This window comes from Lepisma saccharinum, chromosome 29 (genome assembly GCF_977018435.1).
Source record: "Lepisma saccharinum chromosome 29, izLepSacc3.1, whole genome shotgun sequence".
In the NCBI taxonomy this organism is placed as follows: Eukaryota; Metazoa; Arthropoda; class Insecta; order Zygentoma; family Lepismatidae; genus Lepisma; species Lepisma saccharinum.
The window spans coordinates 21,802,235-21,821,942 of NC_139257.1; the positions used below are offsets into that span (position 1 = coordinate 21,802,235).

The 19,708-nt window shown below is 37.0% G+C and overlaps 1 protein-coding gene across 6 annotated transcripts in view; it reads right to left on the reverse strand.

The window, feature by feature from the left end:
- LOC145981649 (sodium-coupled monocarboxylate transporter 2-like) overlaps nt 1–19,708 on the reverse strand; it is an 83,919-nt gene that overhangs the window by 29,998 nt on the left and 34,213 nt on the right. For 5 of the 6 annotated variants that reach the window (XM_083115051.1, XM_083115046.1, XM_083115047.1 and 2 more), the window contains exons 2-6: nt 15,466–15,694; nt 5,630–5,789; nt 3,428–3,493; nt 2,867–2,918; nt 952–1,019 (exon numbers count right to left, since the gene is read on the reverse strand). In XM_083115051.1, the coding sequence (XP_082971177.1) occupies nt 952–1,019; nt 2,867–2,918; nt 3,428–3,493; nt 5,630–5,789; nt 15,466–15,677 (558 nt within the window). In that variant the 5' untranslated portion in view covers nt 15,678–15,694. Of the gene's footprint in view, nt 1–951; nt 1,020–2,866; nt 2,919–3,427; nt 3,494–5,629; nt 5,790–15,465; nt 15,695–18,620; nt 18,699–19,708 lie in introns of those variants that run through there. The other variant, XM_083115050.1, reaches the window with a different exon arrangement.

The window sequence follows — 19,708 nt, forward strand, 5'->3', positions numbered from 1 at the left end:
GAGAATGAGAAAAGAAGAAGCCTTGCAATGAATTTACTGTGAGAATGACAAAGGAAGAAACCTTGCAATGGATTTACTGTGAGAATGACAAAAGAGGAAATATTGCAATGGATTTGCTGTGTGAATGACAAAAGAAGAACCTTGAAATGGATTTACTGTGAGAATATTTAGTCACAACCTCTGCACTTTCAATTTCTGTAATTGCTGTACTTTTCGAGTGTATCTTTATCACTTCAATCCCATTTTTATTCATCATCATCATCACGATGAGCCAAAACTGTCTGAAAAAGCGGCCGATAATGAGAAAAGTACAAAATTACAGAAACGTACATATAATTTGTTCATAAATGAATATATACATATCTTCGTTATTTTACGTCGCTTTTAATCCTTTGCATGTTTATCGCGTCGATGAGGATGAATCGTGTATTGATGAAATATACGAAAAAACAAACACAATGTCTTAACGAGGATTCGATACTACAACCTCTGGCTTCGTAGTGTGCTACATTATACCGATATTGGGATGGGTTTGTGTTTTGATTGAATGCGATTATTGCAGTGGCTCTATTAATTCAAAACGTTTCCCTTTAATCAATTATGGGGGAAAACTACTACCCGCGTGTTGAAAGGGGGAGTTCTAATTTCGCGAAACTCGATGATGGCAGTCAGGAGGCAAATATATGCTCATTTCCTTTATTGTTTCTGTTAATGAGTGGAGTGCAATTACACGTTGGCCAGTAGGGAACGAACATTGGGATTTTGAGGAAAGGAACTTTTGAGTTCGTCATCTGTCAGGGGATTTCGAGTGGGCTCAAGGTTGGGCGAAATATTGTCAGATGTGTGTGTGTGTGTGTACGCACACACAACACAACACACACACACACACACACACACACACACAGAGAGAGAGAGAGAGAGAGAGAGAGAGAGAGAGAGAGAGATACTTACCACTGATGTGTAGAAGATGCACACAATAAATATCACACTAACAGCAATGTAAGTGTTGATTCCCGTAACTGCCGAAAAAGATAAAAATAACAGAATAAGCATCATAAATTAATAACTGTTTTACACATATTAACAGTATATTAATTATAGTACATGTGCAACACACGCTACTTTTAGTTAATTTTGGTACATGTTCAACACAAGCTACTTTTGCTTAATTTTGGTACATGTTCAACACAAGCTGCTTTTGCTTAATTTTGGTACATGTTCAACACAAGCTACTTTTACTTAATTTTGGTACATGTTCAACACAAACTACTTTTACTTAATTTTGGTACATGTTCAACACAAGCTACTTTTATTTAATTTTGGTACATGTTCAACACAAACAACTTTTACTTAATTTTGGTACACGTTCAATACAAGCTACTTTTGCTTAATTTTGGTACACGTTCAACACAAGCTACTTTGACTTAATTTTGGTACACGTTCAACACAAACTACTCTTACTTAATTTTGGTACATTTTCAACACAAACTACTTTTGCTTAATTTTGGTACATGTTCAACACAAGCTACTTTTGCTTAATTTTGGTACACGATCAACACAAGCTACTTTTACTTAATTTTGGTACACGGTCAACACAAGCTACTTTTACTTAATTTTGGTTCACGTTCAACACAAGCTACTTTTGCTTAATTTTGGCACATGTTCAACACAAGCTACTTTTACTTAATTTTGGTTCACGTTCAACACAAGCTACTTTTGCTTAATTTTGGTACACGTTCAACACAAGCTACTTTGACTTAATTTTGGTTCACGTTCAACACAAGCTACTTTTGCTTAATTTTGCACATTTTAATAGTATATTAATTTTGGTACATGTTCAATGCAATCTACTTTTGCTTATTTTTGCAATGAAACAAAATCCTGTTGCGGTCACGATGTACACTCAACGTCAAAAGAAGCAGTGAACGAATTGTCCGTCACCATTTTTTATTTTATTAATAACACAGGATGTGGAATAAAAAATAATAAAAATAGCAATGGGCAGTTTGCCTACTCCTGTCTTTGCCGTTAACTGTACGTTGCCGATTATAACACACATCCAGGTGAACTCTGCGGTAAAGGTTCAGTGGCGGATTAACCATCTTGTGCCTACGATTAAGGGCTGTAGCCAAATAATCCGTTCGTGTACAGGGGTGGCTGTCATTAACCTGCAATTTTGATATGAATGCCGAAATCCTCTATAACGTACACGCGAATATAGTGTTGACCTCATGAACTTATGAACAGTTTTGGCATTTACTTGTTTCTACTATTTATAAACATGAGATAAGATATCAATATATGCAGGATGTTTTCTGTGCACGAGTTAATTCATAAGCCTTTACGCAATCATTCAACATGACAAAACAAGACAAAGAAAATAAAATATAATGTTCTTGCATCACATACGTACAGGAAAATCAATTTCTTCTTGTCGGAATATATGGAAACCAAAGTTCAAGGTGAGTATATGCTGTACAATATCACCATCCTCCACCAGTACAATATTTTTATTTTGAAAGTGTAGTAGTAATGCTGTCATCTTGTAATGAAGGTGTTCCGGATTCGATTCCCGTTGTAACCACAAAGAAATCAAATTTACATGTGCAACTGTGTACATTGATTCATTTCGAGTTCTGAATGTAGTCTGGATTCAGTTTAAGTTTCATTCTAGTTCTATTTAACCTCATGTACACAGTTTGAAACAAACTTCGCTAAAAATGTTTGGTACCTAACCTACAAAGTTCGTTTCACCTTGGGGACAGCATCTTAATGCCACCTTTTGATTAAATGGTCTACGCAGATAGACCATTTTATCAAAATATATTGAAAATAATCATTTAGCTGTATTTCACGAAAAACTTACCTTGACTTAATGCCAAAGCAGGTGCGTATACAACTATAGGCATGTATAAGATCTGAAAATAAAATTAAAACAGTAGCTTCAATTAGTACACACCCTCACACTCATCTACACTCATCCCCCGTGTATTTTTTTCGATCTGATGCAGTTTTTGCTTTGGTTATTCTGTTCGAATACTAAGTAAATGAACTTTATTTCTGTTATTAACAATACAAATAACAAGCTTTCCGCTTTTTTGCAACTTGAAACGAACGATGCCACTTTCCAGCATACGTAGATCATAGAAATTGAGGAGAATTTAAACAAATCATCATTAGCATTAAGAAATCAATTTTTATGTTTTATCTGTAGCTTTTTCAATATGATAACATTAATTATGATTTTTTAAAGTTAAGTAGCATTAGTAATTGAACACCAGTTATTATTGTCATTATTTACAACGTTGCACAATACAGCAGCGTGTAATATATACACAATATAATATTCATTTGCCTCATTACTCTTTATCTATAGATACAAGTTAATGAAGGAAAACAGTAAGTTTCTAAAAACGAGAAAACTTACCATATGACACAGAAAGACTCCACAGGCCAGTTGTCTGGTGCAATTATTAAAACGTTGTGCCAAATACTGCCAATAAATAAAAATATTATGTTAATCAATTTGCACAAATAATATTTTTCCAGTATTCCACTCTCACACACCTCATACATTACAAGTTAAACAAAGTCGATGGGTTCAGATTCAAATAAGGAATAGGGATTTGAACAGTAATAGGATTCTTTACTCTTAAGGATTTTTTGGGTAAGCAATTTGATGTTTGAAGACATTTCAGTCGGAAGTGCTGATAGAAAATTTGCTATTTCTACTTTTTTTGGATAATTTACTTCGCGTTTCCACATCTCTACATTAATCGCGACATAGATGAGTGAGGAACTGTGAATTAATTAATGGAACGAACACACATTCCGTCTTTACCCCAGAACTACAACATGTTGTACAGTGCACTTTGCTAACCATTCTGACAAAGATTGTCAAGAGAAAAAGTTACCTTCGCTATTTTATTACCAGTTTGAGTTCTGTTTTACCTGTACCGTACATTTTCACTTACACGTACTATGACTACTGAAAAATTATGAGGAATGAAAATACCTTTGAAAAAGAAGGTTGATTGTTTTGAAGATGGATTTGGTGTGTGTGTGTTTGTTTTATCATGTGGAAACAAACCTACACTATGTGCAAACACGGGAGAGTTCTACTATTTACCTATGCCTGTATGTGTTTTTGTTCGATCATTTAAGAGACATGGCTGGTTTTGTACTCTGCAGTGGGATTGGCGGAAGCCGAATTGCGCTCCGAATTTTATCTTTGTATATGTTGTGTTTCCGAGTTGTCAGATATTGGATGTCGACTAGACCAGAGGACATTTTGTTAAATGCTGGCTCGGTGATCTAGCATGTTGATCTCACCACCGAACGATCCGGGTTCGTGTCCTGACCGGATCATGGTGTATATTTGTGAGTATCCATTCATCATTGTCATTTATCTCTAACGTAGTGATTAGCGAAAGACACAAAAATATGAGGTTGGTATTTTAGTCTCTCTGCCAACCAAATTAATATGCATTTGTAGTTTCTTTCGACATCAATTGCCGACTTGCTATTGTCTGACTTCTGTAGATTATAGTGCGGGTTGTATACAAAAAATACTGCACCCATGAAAGGTTTGAAATTCCGTGGGACAGCGAGTTAGTTATTCAGCACATAATTTGCGACGTCCGGTAACGGAACACGCCTTATGACCTTACCAAACCATTGTCTTTTCTTCAAGTGCAGAAACAGTTTTTCCTGGAATGTTAATTGTCTTTTTGGTCTCAGGAACTTCTTACATTTCATATTCATGTAACAAATCCGGTTTTCACCCATTGTGTTGTATTGCCTGAGGAATATCCTCATGGCAGTATTTGTGGAATATTTGATTTAATTGACTTTATTAAAGATATGATTGTGTCAGCACTGTCGGGCTATTTACACCCCGTGATTTTTTTACAACCCCATAAAATTTTCTCCCCCTAAATACAATATTAACAACCCCATATGGAAAATTCTGGATAAACCCTGTTTACACCCTTCACCTGATATGGATGCATTTCCGGATTTAGAGAAAGATGCACAGGGGCACGGGACCTCCCTAACCGGAAGTATTATAGAAGAAATGATGGCATTATACTACAACGAGCAATGCTTTTCCGGATAGTTAAAAACTAAAATAAAGTTTAGCACATATACATAATTCGAAAGAAGATTTATACCCTAAAAAAGTTGACACTGGATATCGAATCAGGGAATTGTTGGTTACAATTAATAACTTTAACGGTTGGACACAAAGTGAGAGAATTCTATGTCTAATATTTTCTATGTTGTGACACTTTTGCTTTGGAACGTCAAGCTTAAATCCCTTTTTGTAATCATTGTCAATACAAATAACGTAAAAGAACATGTATTACGGAAAAATCTGCTAATGCCATCACAGTATAATCTAGGGGTTCTGGGAATTGATATGAATAAAAGTTAGAGAGAGTATGTTTATGCCCCTCCCAGAAAAAATCTAGATCCGCTTACGTATGGAGGCACAATCCCTTTTAACCATGCGCATAACATGGAGCCTCAACTCACTCGATGACTCAATCAAGAACGCCTTGAAGGAAATTTACATTGAACACAGCATTATAAAGCGTAATATTAATTCATGAACATACGGACGTACCTCGTAAGCTGTTGTCAGGCGTAGGTTGTAGAAAACGGGCAAGAAGGCGTATGCCGTTACGGGAGTCACAAGAATATATGCGACGACGATCATGAAGAACTGGGTACCGAAGTTGTAGATCTCCGCTGGGTTTCCTAACAATGTGATCGCGGACATAAAACTGTAAAAAATATTTTTTTAAACAATACTCATATTCTAATACACAGTTTTGTATATAGTTTTGATAATCATAGTAAATTCCACGAAGTAAAGAAACAAATGAAAATTTTAAACTGAACTTGTGTAATACCTTTTTAAGACACTGGCTCTTAACCTTCGTGAAACCCCAACCCGGTAAATTCTTGTTTCAAATTTCAATGCTCAGATCGCAACATTACTCCCAAGAACCTTTTCTGTTTTTGTAAACTTTATACATTAATATGGACACTTGAAATTAAATATTAAATAATAAACTGTCATAATCATAATTCGATTACGTCTACGCTTCTTGACAAATATAAAATTAGGTTTAAATTAGTTGTCAACCACTGAATCTGATGAAATATCTAGTTTCCTGAGGCCGACAACATTAAATTCATTTGGTAAGTACTGACAGTGGGTGCTAACTCAGGAGGAGCTTACGCTGGCATGGTTGCCGCTGTGTCTGACGCTTATGTTTGCCGCGGTCGAAAGAGTAGCAAGAAAATCTACTCCCGTGGTTGCTCCAACAATGCTTGACGGAAGATGTAACAAAACGGGTTTCATTTTAAATGTGTGAACTATCTATTGAGTTCACAAACGATGTGGTTTAATGTTGGATATTACTTCAATTAGAAGCATCGAAGTTAAAGATAAAAGAGGAATGTCTGGCAACCCTAGCTCCGACAGCACTCGCAAAGCTGGGCGCGTGCATCCCAGTTGCCTGTAATGTTAAAGCATACGCGTAATACTTTGCGTTGTGATTTACAGAATTTTTTTGACCTTTTTCTTTCACTGAGTTGCCTGATAGGCTTTTCAAAATGTGCGCATATATCGTGACCATGATTTATTTATTTATTTAATTATTCGTTTGCTTCCTACAGAGAGAATCTCCAATTACAGGAAAGCTTACATAATTCATAATTCAAATAATAAACATATAAGAGTGTAGATTACATATAAACACACACACAAACGCATTTATACACACAAGATAATAAGTGAAGTACTGCAGGAAAGAAACATATATACATCCAACCATATACATAAATATTCATTGTTCAGAACATACCCTTTACATAGTATTGAACGAAAAAAATAATAATAAAAATAGCATAGAAGGTAAAATAATTTCAGAACAATGGAAAAATGCACAGTACAATGGATTCACATATGTATATCTAGTCTTTTTCAAAAATTGGTTTTAGTGTTTTTAGATACAAGGAAAGTGGCAGACTAAAATGCAGATTTTCATGCTTGGTAGAAATATTATTATATGATAATGAGTATTTCTTTGCATTTGCAAATTCTGTCCTACTTATTTCCTACAAATGATTTTTAGTGAAAGAATAATAAAAAAAATAATAAAAATATGACATTCGGCGGAATAAAATCTACAGCTTATTGCAAAGTATGATTGAATGAGTGGCGCAACCAGAGTGGGGTCAGTGCGCATTTTCCCCTTACTCTTGGATTGAAATAAATTATCTGGAGAACAGGCAAGGTGGAACTATGAAGTAAGAAGTACAATAACAAAAAAAAAAAAAAAAAAAAAAAGAGTAGGCTCACGAAAGACGATATTCAAGATGGAATTAGTTTTATGGAAAACTGATGCCGAATATCGACTGTCGTCTTGAAATCATACGACTGTCTCGTTCATGGGACTAAGTGCGACTTGATATGCACCAGTCACTGAACGAAGGCAAACTGATACAGGAACAAGCTTCGTATTTCATACAAGCATTTTTATCTTTCTCTTCGTTTTAATTATATATGATATCTACTATTTCTTATATAATTTCTACGTGTGTGGTAGTTTCATATGTGTGTATTTCGTTTTCTGGTAGGCAATTCGTGATTTTTCATTACAATTTTCTGCCTTTAAATATAATTGTGTATGAACGCTTACTGATTTTTATTTGCTATTGCAGATACTGGAACTCGTCCTCCAAAAGGCATCGACAGGGAGGGCAAAAAAGGATGAATTCACTCGTCACATTAAAAATTTACGCTAATAAGTTGTGCCTTTTATGTTTGTATGGACCACTAGTATTTGCACAATGTTAAAAGTTAATAATATTTTGCAAGTGTTCAAGACCTGTTAAATTGATATTGTTTTCGATTTGAAAAAATCAAAAATTTATGTAGTAACAATTTTGTAGCTCATTCTGACTACAACAGAATTTCTACATGTTACAATGAAAATATTGTTCCTTATTAAGATAATCTTTACCATTTTTCAAAAATAGATTTTAAAATTTCCTTACTTGCTCCTCTCGCAATGCGGATGCTCTTGTGAACTAGTTTTCCCTAATAATGGTAATAAAAAGACTAGTTAATAATAATTGTAATTGCAATGCAAATAATAATGTATGTGCATATGCACCAAGCCGCGAAAGCACATTTAGGGAACGTGAGTACGGGGTCCCACACATTCTCGATCTCGGCCATTTTGGAGGTGGTGTGATGAACACCACGCTCTACCGCCTTTATTCACCATGGCTGCACCCAGGTACCCATTGATTTGAGGCTGGGTGAGCCCTGGAGTCATGTTATAGGGGTACAAGGCAGGAACAATTCCAACCTTAAATCATCCAGCCCGGAAATCGAACCCGCGTCTCCCGCGTGGCAGTCAGACACCCTACCGAATAGACCACCGCGGCCGACAAAAAAAATAATGTACATTACTTACATTAGTTTTCACAAGCGATTTTGGCCACAAATTTATCATTGGATTTTAAAAAAATAATATTTTTTTTTACGAAACTTTCTTTTTGTGTCAAGGTCTCTTGGAGAAGTTTCTTTATTCATTCTTTCCATAGAATGATATATCCTCATTCGTACAAAGAGTTTAAAAGGTGTTCCTTTTGGAACGTGGACATGGTATTTACCTAATTATATCCAGCAATAAATCACATCAAGGCAACTTTTTGGTAGATCTCATTTCCTCGACTTGTAAAATATAAAATATCAATATACACTTCTGGATGCGATATTTATTAATTTCTTGATGACATTATATGACAGTGACAAACAAGGGAAATATTTTAAAAATACGCCAGTGGACGGATCATTATAATATAAAAAAAAGGTGAGGATATTTCTAACAGTTTCCATGTTATTGACGATCAAAATTAAGCGTTGTGCAACTATCGAAACATTCTGTTCTGTGCATGAATATACAAAGAAAACACCTTTCTGGTTCCTTGGTAAGCGGAAGAAACTTATATGTTTTCCTTGTTCATCTTTTGTTCCTCCATTGTTCTTGCAATTTATTGCAGAACACCAAACCCACCCTCTTTTCCGCATTGTGCTGCTTCAAACAACACTTTTACCGCAGAAACTTTGAACAGTGCACGCGCCAAACATTGGGGAAACCTGCAGCTGCGCAGGCGCGCTGCACTCAAAATCCGTCCACCAATCACGTTGCCCGCCACGCGAGGGACACGAAGATCAAAGGAACCGACGCTTCGGTATCACTCTCTATAATCCTCTCTGGTAATGATGTTCATTGGCATGCTGCATTTTGAACACCGACAAAATTCAGGGTCTCCCGAATTGCGTGGTGGTAACGTCATCATCTTTTAATCAAGGAGTTCTTGGTTGATACCCAGTGGAGGTATATAGTGGTTCGAATTCCACTATAAACTGTAGGTTCAGTCCTGATTAGCCTATCTAATAAACATAAGTAGACTTAAAACAAGAACTCATACGAACTCATACCCAAAATTTCCAATTACAATATTTCCATAACGAAAATTTGTTAATGGTGCATAAAGTAAAATATCAAATTTCAGGAGAACCTCTTGTGGCCAGATACAGTTGATGCCTGGGCCCGGCGATTGAGAAACAATGCTTTAAAATGTTAACTAATATAAGAAATTTGGAAAGTTCTATTGTCAGCAATCAATTGTCGGCTTCTTTTAAGTTTGAAGTTGTTTTACGGTATAAAGATTCTTGTATGAATGTTTGGATAAGCATTTAGACACCCTCAACAAAAGTATTGGATTTTCCCGATAGTACAGAGTGTCCGAAAAGTCACGCAACCCGGTGTTTACGACCGTATAACGGAATAGCGAAACGGAATGAGTAGAAACGCTTTCTGCCAAGAGAATGCCCTGTATATTGGGAAAATTTAGAGAGACAAACATATGTAAGAACATGCGTGTTTTAATAACAAATAAGCAAAGTGTTGCCAAAGGTGGAAAAAAAATATTTGCAAATCGTGTATATTGATGCACAGAACTCACTGAGGTAAATTATTGCAACATTTCACAATACCAACGAACAATCTGGATGGCCATCTAATGAATTTGACAGAAAAAGAACTTTGACGAAGTTTCAAAAACATTGCAGAAGGGAATAAATGGGCTGTTCCAAAAATCGATGTTTTCACAATATTACGAGGGACACTGGCAACACTGTTGGTGTCACGTGTCACTAACAGATGTGTTTCACCTCAGGCTATCACACTAAGGCACTTTTAATGACAAAGGAGAAAGTTGGTTATTCTCGAACATATACAATAAATTACATACACCTTGCAACCCTGAAATGTGGTTTCAATTGGATAGGTATGTCAACAGCCAAAATTCCAGGCATTGGTCGACAGAAAACCCACATCAGTTGCATGAACTACCCTTGCACTCTCCGAAAATCGGTGTATGGTGTGAAATATCGCGACGTCGTATTGTGGGACCGTTATTCTTTGAGACAACAGTGGATACTGCTGTGTACGGGGATCTCATAATGCAATTCGTTGCTCTCCTGGAAGAAGACGAACGTGATGTTTGGCTACAACAAGATGGAGCAACTTGCCATACATCTAATGAATCTCTTCGTATGCTGAGATAATTTTTTGGTGATCGTCTAATATCCAAGGATTTGTGGCCCAGTCGCTCGCCCGATTTAACATCTGGAGATTTTTCTCTGTGGGGTTACTTAAAGGGGAAAGTATACCAAACGGGACCCAGAACATTGGAGGAGCTGAAACGAAACATTACACAGGAAATTGATAATATCGGTGCTGCAACCCTCAGGAAGGTATCTGAGAACATGATCAAGCGAACCAACTTATGTATCCAAAAAATGGTGGACACTTCAAACATTTGCTTTAATTTGTAGTGATATCCACATTTCAGGGTTGCAAGGTGTGTGTAATTTATTGTATATGTTCGAGAATAACAAACTTTCTCCTTTGTCGTTAAAAGTGCCTTAGTGTGATAGCCTGAGGTGAAACACATCTGTTAGTGACACGTGACACCAACAGTGTTGCCAGTGTCCCTCGTAATATTGTGAAAACATCGATTTTTGGAACAGCCCATTTATTCCCTTCTGCAATGTTTTTGAAACTTCGTCAAAGTTCTTTTTCTGTCAAATTCATTAGATGGCCATCCAAATTGTTCGTTGGTATTGTGAAATGTTGCAATAATTTACCTCAGTGAGTTCTGTGCATCAATATACACGATTTGCAAATATTTTTTTTCCGCCTTTGGCAACACTTTGCTTATTTGTCATTAAAACATGCATGTTCTTACATATGTTTGTCTCTCTAAATTTTCCCAATATACAGGGTATTCTCTTGGCAGAAATCGTTTCTTCTCATTCCGTTTCCTATTCCGTTATACAGTCATAAACACCGGGTTGCGTGACTTTTCGGACACTCTGTATATGCAGTAATTTTTTGCTTTAAAATCATCAAAACTAATGACTACGTATTTGTACCTATTCTTTCTTTCCCAACATTGAGATTTTAGGACAGGATGTGCACTGCAACGTCACTATACTCCATGAGGGCTTAAAAAGATCGCTTCGCGGGCTTGCAGCAGACGACAATATGGGGGTGTGTCTGCGAGAACCAATCAGGTCCGTGAATGAGCGAGCCCGGTTGTCACAGCTAGCTCGCTGCACCCTTCTGGAAGGGTGAGTGACCTCTGCCTCTTTCTACCTCGGCCTGTTTGTTCGGCTGAGGAACAGACGACACGAGAGTATCGGCAACAGTGTGCGAGCGACGTCTGCTATTAGCCCACGAAGCGCTCTTTCTAAGGCCTCCTGCTGTATAGCAAAACTTGAGTGGGGAAACGGACTGAAAACCGTGAATCCTTTCTGTAGGGAGGAAGAGGTACATTGCCCTTTTCCTTGACTCATTACATTTATGTTTTTCATGCATATTTATTTACACAATTGGTTAAAACAGATTGCATATTAGCTTTTTTCATTTTTTAATTATATACAGGGTGGCGCACGATATGATCCACCATTTGTTTTTTGTTTCTTTCAGATCTGAGATGAGGAATGACGTCATGTGTGCCAACAGCAGTTGCAGTAGTCATTGGAAATATCGTGTGATGAAAACTGAAGCGTAGTACATCCACCTGTCCCCAGGGGGCTAGAGTATACAAAATGGCGGACAAAGGAAGACTTACCGGAACAGCGATCAGCAACTGTGCTATTTTTCGCCGAAACAAAGAGTGTTGTGGGGACTCAGAGGCGCTTTCGTGCACATTTCCAAACTCGGTGGTGATCGTCGTAAACCCGTGCGTTCGTCTGAGAATATTGAAGCCGTCCGCGTCGCTGTACAGAGAAGTCCTGGCAAATCGACCAGAAAAGCAGCAACACAACTTGGGATATCAAGACGTTCTGTTCAAAGGATTCTTAAAAGTGATCTCCACACGTAACCGAAAAAGATCACCGTGGTGCAAAAACTCACAAATGAACAGAAACAGAAGAGATTGACCTTCGCTAATTGGGCCGAGAGTAACAATGCAACACTGTACAACGTGTGGTTTTCTGACGAGGCGCACTTCCATTTGGATGGTGTGGTTAACAAACAAAATGTGCGCTTTTGGGCAGCTGAGAATCCACGAGTGCTTCATGAAAAAGTTAGCCATGCACCGAAGGTTACGGTCTGGGCCGCTATCACCAGTCATGATCTGATCGGACCCTTTTTCTTTGAGGAGACAGTAAACAGTGAACGTTACTTGACCATGCTCCGCAATTGTTTTATTCCACAGCTTCTTGCCACAGCTTTACTGTTCAATACGCAGTGGTTTATGTAAGACGGTGCAAGGCCACACAGAGCAAATATTGTGCTGGATTTTTTGCACGACATTTTCAATCTTCGTGTAATTTCAAACAGATTTCCTGATCGTTTCGCTGGTGGACAATCCTGGCCCGCATATAGCCCAGATCTCAACCCCTGTGATTATTTTCTTTGGGTTTTTTTGAAGGACAAGATTTTCGAAAAAATCCTCAAGATTTAATGGAACTGCGAAGACTTATTGTTCAAGCTTGCAGTGAAATTACGGAACCCATGTGCCGTAGGGTAATTGGAAATATTAGTGTTCGCTTGACTGAGGTTAAAAGTCAAAACGATGGCCATATTGAGCATGTATTGCAGTAGTACGTTTTTCCAAACTGTAACCTATGTGTCATTTATGTTTCATTGAGAGATTCTTTATAATATAGTTTTTATTCAACAACAAAATGGTGGATCATTTCGTGCGCCACCCTGTACAATTTTAGTAAAAAATCAGGCAATGTTCCGCGCGATTTTTCATGTTTCTAAGCAAGAATTTTTTCAGGTTCTCATCTAACAGTGAGAATTAGAGACTGACCACTCCACCTTCCTCCATCCATCTGTGTTGGATTTCATTAATTCTTTGTTCCGAGTGAATGATCAGAAAATCTCAGACTTCTTGGCGTCTCCTGACAGTAAAAAGTGAAGCACCATTAAGAACATTTGAAAGACAGTTCCAGCGTTACGTGTGTGACATTTTACACAGAAAATTTAATGTTCTAGACATGACATTGGATTAAAATATTCACAAGAACTGATTTCATAGGATTATGAAGTACTTTGTGGTGTCTGCTAACAAATGAAAAAAAAATAGTATGATTGCAGGCTGAATGCCTAAAAAGCATCAACAAAAGTGCGTTAAGTGCGTGACGCTTTAAAAATGTAGCAAAATTTGACTTCATTTGTCTGTGAAGCATGTAGGCTGCAGATGCCAGTAAGTTTTATTGGTGAAATGTGTAAATTATATGTATTTACAAACATCTAAGCCTTACTGCAATTAAAAACAATAATAATTTCCACATTAATCGTTACATGGAGCAGGACCACTTTTCGTGGAATGCCCCACCAGTGTTTCTCAACCGTGAAATTTGCGACTTGCAGCCTGAGCTGGCAACCACCTGAAAAAATGGCCTTTCGTTCGGGGTTCATCAGCAATAAAAGGAAATCGTTTCTCGTCAGTTGGGTCTTTCTCAAGTTAGAGCCGGAAGGGTGAAGAGACTTGCAGCCCAAGCTGGCAACTAACTTTCGCTCGGGTTTGAGTTTGAATGCCATAACAGAAAATGCTTTCTCTAGAGTGGCGGTTAGAGATCAAACAATCTAACGGAGGTTAATGAACGGGCATTACGGTCAATTTGGTTTTATTAACAAATAACGGGTGATACAGAAAAACGGGAACTTTTGAAAAACCCACCAGATACCAGAGAAATCAGATAAGAAACATATATTGATAGAAATTTAACTGTTACAACTTGACATTTAAGAGACATTAATCCACAGTATCACTTTTTGGAAATTACTTCCTGGAGATGGATGAAGAACAGAGCACAGTGACTCAATTCGGAGCGGTATGTTGAGATGCTGAAAACTTTTTCTGCAACTGCATTTAACAGGTTCCCACAACTTCATGAAGCCTGGTTTCAACTGGATGGTGCGAAAGCGCACTCTTCAAAGCAGTTCATGACAACTGTGCGAGAATTGTTTGGTAATCGTGTTCTCTCTCGATTTGGTGACATTCCCTGGCCACCAAGATCCCCGGATTTGTCCGTATGTGATTTCTTCTTGTGGGACCACCTTAAGAGTCAGGTGTACACGTCTCGGCCAAGAACAAGGGATGAATTGAAGCAACGAAATGTTGCAGCGATCAATGAGGGACCTCAATGGCAGATTGCAAGAATGCAGAGCTGGCAAAGGACTCCATCTAAAGGATGTAATTTTCAAAAAGTGATACTGTGGATTACTGTATCTTAAATGGCAAGTTGTAACAGTTCAATTTCTGTCAATATATGTTTTTTATCTGATTTCTCTGGTGTCTGGTGGGTTTTTCAAAAGTTCCCGTTTTCTGTGTCACCCTGTATATTTGAATTCAAATATTCTGACTAATTTAAACTTTTCTGTGTCAGAAATGGAACATGCCAATGAAAATCAGCACTTAGCAAATTAATTTAATGATATTGTGCAGAGGAAACCAAAATATTCCATTAGATCCAATCGTTGTCATCTAACACAAACCAAATTTTACATTTGTCAAGAAGCCTATACATAATGGAACTAATACACTGTATGATTTTACCATGACGTATGTATTAATATGACATTTCAAGGGTACATATTAATTAACATGTAAACTTGAAAAATCAAAAAGCTATTCATGAGCGAAATTGTCGGGATAAGGGCCGTAGACTTCTAACAAACGAATTTACCGGACAGCGGGCTCATGAAGGCTGAGAACCACTGATGCAAGTAAATGCAGTGCCTTATGGGAGAAGTTGAACTTGATGCTAACTTTATCACAGCTTACCAAAAGTCTAACCAAAGCTTGCAGTTTAGGAGAATTGCAGGAAACACTATATTCGAGACTTACCTTGCAACGAGTGACATCGCCATTGGAAAAGTGCCCATCTGACGGTTTCCGACCAAGAACTCGCTGGTCGTCTTTTGTCTGCTTCCGAAGAACCCGTAGTAGATACCAATGGCAGCTGATACCAGAAGCAGCAAAACGAAGACCAGGTAGTCGGGCCACGTGAATCTTTGGACCAACTCATCCAATTTGCACACGTCTTCTGACGACTCCATGATTCTTTGGTATAATTCTGCAAGTTAGAGAAGATTGTGGAACAGTATGCACATCTAAACTTGCAAGCTTTTAAAGGTAACTCAAGTTACAATGTTAATTCAGCTGATTGAAGAACGTTATATTTTCATGCCTTACCAGGATTCTAAAATTAGTTTCACAACGCACAGAACACTTCCCATGGAAACAAACTAATCTATCAACAATTATATTGTTAGCGATAATAGTTGTTTATCATCCTTAACAAAGGATTATTACTTGTGCGATTCACTGATTTTATTGAACAAATAAATTACTGCTTCAGAAACTCGTCTTTGAGGGTCTTGGGTAGAGCCCGCATAGTCATGCACTTTAAAATACCCAAAATATGCAAATAAATATGTACTATAGAAAAACACCTTATATTTTTTTAATGTTTTCTTTCAGTTACCGCAAAAACCGTACATGTAAACAGATATTTGTTCTTTTCTCAGCTTATAAGATTTAATATGTAATAAATAGAGCCCGGAAGTTTGGCAAAATGCCTCTTTTTATCTACTGCATATATTGATAAAATTTTTACGAATATACGTTTTTTATGTTGTTTCGAATGTTTTAGAAGCCTTTTCATTTTGCCTATTTTGCCTATTTGGGACCCCACTGCCTATTTTTAATTACAATGCCTTTTTTGCCTTTTTCAATGAAATTTGACCATTTTTTAAAAAAAAAATATGTATGTAAATTATTTTTCTCCCAAAAAACGTTGTTGGCATTTATTTTTCTTCCGTTTATTATGTGAATAATTTTCTACTTAAGTAATATTGAACTCACGCATGTTTCAACATTGCTGAAGGAGAGAAGTATGAGAAAAAAGTATTTCATGCTGAGTTAGGATATTGCCTTTCGGTTAACATTTCCTTGTGTATGATTGACTGCTGAAAACCTGTTGCAGAACACCTGCACAATTACGTCATCACGTCCAGCATCCGTGTCAGGAGGTTATTGACAAGAAACAACAATAATGCCCAAGGGCCTTTGCATGGATTCCAAAATCAAGTTCTCTATCTTTAGTTTAGTTCTGCACTTTGGAGGGAAAGTGGTAAGTTACATGGTTACGTGCGTGAATTTGGTGAAAGCACATTTTCGACAGACTGTACTATTCTTCTCTGCAAGGTATATGAAAAAACAATCAACCATGAGAAAAAATACTTTATATCTCAGCATGTGTCAACAGCAAAGCATAAATCTGTAGTTGCTAAAATAATCGGACAGAAGAAGATATCCCTAATTTGAACAGTGGGCACTTCATCCAGCAGGCAATCTCAGTTTTTTCTTGAACTGTGCAAAGCTTTCATGGAAGCAGAAATACCTTTCTGGAAAGTGGAAAACAAGTCGCTGAGGAAATTCGTGGAGAAATACACTAAAGAAACGTTGCCGTCGAAATCTATGCTGCGGAAAACATATTTAAGCGTCTGCTACGAAGAAGCTCTGCAAAGAATTCGTGCTGAAGTTGGTGTGAAAGAAGATCTGGATTTCAATAGATGAAAGTACTGGCGGTATGGGACGCTACATAGCCAACGTCATCATAGGAACTATGGAACCTACATGCGGAGAATCCTCGCCATTTCTTCTCACGTCAGAACAACTAGAGAGAGCCAATGGTTCGTCAATAGCTCAGTTATTTTCAAATTCCCTACTTCTGCTCTGGCCAGATGGTGTACATCATGATGACGTGTTACTTTTTATTAGTGATGCAGCTCCCTATATGAAGAAGGCTGCCATAGCATTGAAAATTCTCTTCCCAAATATGCTTCATATCACATGTGTAGCCCACGCAATGCACAGAATCGCCGAAGAAGTTAGTGTTGCACCCAGAAGTGGACAGGTTGGTTTCGAACACAAAGAAGATATTTCTGAAATCTCCCTCTCGAACTCGAAAATTCCAGGAAGGTGCGCCTGAGCTTAGTTTACCTCCGCAACCAGTCTTCACGAGATGGGGAACCTGGATATCAGCAGCTATATATGATGCTAACAACCTTGAAAAAATCAGTGAGGTGATCGATGCTCTTCCAGAAAATGAAGCGGCTTCAATTCGTGAAGTTAAAAAACTCCTGTGCTATTCAGAACTGAAGAATGAACTGTCGTTTATTTTTGCACATTATGGTGCATTGCCAAGACATCCATGAAAATCTTCGAGGAATCTATTCAGCAGATGATGGAAGTGCCAAGAGAAAAGGGGTCAACTCTTGCGGAAAAGTGCAAATGAGAACTTGAAACAATTGAAAACAATTTGTGATATTCTAAAAGGTGAAAATGCTGTTACCGAAATGAGTCCAGCTACATTAGCTTGTTTTATGTATGCTCCAATAACTTCTATCGAAGTAGAAAGATCATTTTCTATTATGAAAAACATTCTCTCTGACAGACGACTATCAATGAATGTTGAGAACTTAAAAAAACACCTTGTAGTTATGTGCAATCAAGACGGAGAAAATTGAAATGCTCTTCCCAATGTAGATTTTAACATCTTGCCAGAAATTATAGATAAAAGTAAGTGACTTCCAAATGTGCCTTTTTTCGGTTTATTTTGCCTTTTTTTTCATTTTTAGTGCCTATTTTGCACATTATAAATGTCTTTTTGCCTGCCTATTTTAACGAAAATAAATGCCTGAACTTCCGGGCTCTACTAATAAATGTAAAAATTGCAGTTCTGAATTCTTCCACACACTTTTGTTTACTTCCCACTGCTGTTTTATAAATGAAAGAAAAATTACATTTCTTACACATCATGATTGCAATTGATTACATGATATCTCAAATTTTCAACCTTGATCCTGTTTTCGGGAAGAAAATTTTTTACTTAAAAAAGAAGAAAATAATAAGCAACGTGAACAGGAAACCAAATAAAATCTGCATATATATACATACACATATATACGTTCAGAGTAAATAGAAATTATACGTACTGTTGTAATTAGCAGTGATATATTTTTACCATATTGCACATGTACCTCGTGCGGCCCCAGTGACAATAAAAAAATATCTGACATAGTTTTTCGTTTTGCAACTCGTGTTATAAATTACATAAGGACATAGCATAATTTTACAGTAAGGTTCGTAAGACAAATATTTTCATGACTGCAATGGAGATAAGAATGTCGGCGAGATCTAAGAGACTCTCAGAGACTGGGTTAACGGTAAGTCGCCTATATATTTCGATATGCTGAACTTTAGTACTTTCGACTTTGTTTCTAGTGTGATTATTTTTTGTTTGTTGAGAAAGAGAAGGGAAGAGCATGCCAACAAGAATGGAAAACAAAAGACTTCCATATCGACCAAACTTGATAAAAGTTGTCCCAGTAGTGTTGGCGAGATATAAAAAAAAATAAAATGTAGTTTGGAAGCAAATGGTTTTGGGGATATCAACCTCTACGTTCCTTCTGTCGGATTAAAGATTGGAGATAATCGAGTTTGGACTCGAATTAAACATTAATCAGTAGACCTACATAAAAACTAGTTACATCAAAATTTAGCTTATTCAATTCTGCGTTAATCTACGCTAATCATTTTTTTCGAGTATGCCTTCTATTTTTTTGGTCGTGAGGAGAAAAAAAGGTGCTTTTTTTCTTTTTCTTTTTCAAATGATCGCCCTCTTTGAAATTTGATCGTAAAGAAATTTTTGTATGATGCAGGCAGAAAGCTTTTAAACACAATTCTTAATTTTCAGATGTTGAATATTTGTCAAAGAAACCGTTCTTATCAATTTTGCCAAACAAATTTTTCATCTGTTAGGCATGTAAACCGAAACAAACGGAAAAATTGTTCATAACAGTGATCTGATAATTAAACCACGAACATTACAGGTGCCTAACACCAGTTTTAATCCTATTACAACCCACAGTAAATTGCAGAGCTAATGTTCTTAGTCAAGTCTTTATCTTCGAGATAAAAAAGGCAATGTTCAATGATATAATAATGGTATGAGTTAGTTCCCTTAGAGATACGAAAAGTATTCCCGGGACGGTGTGCAATCACAGCTCAGAACGGTTATTTT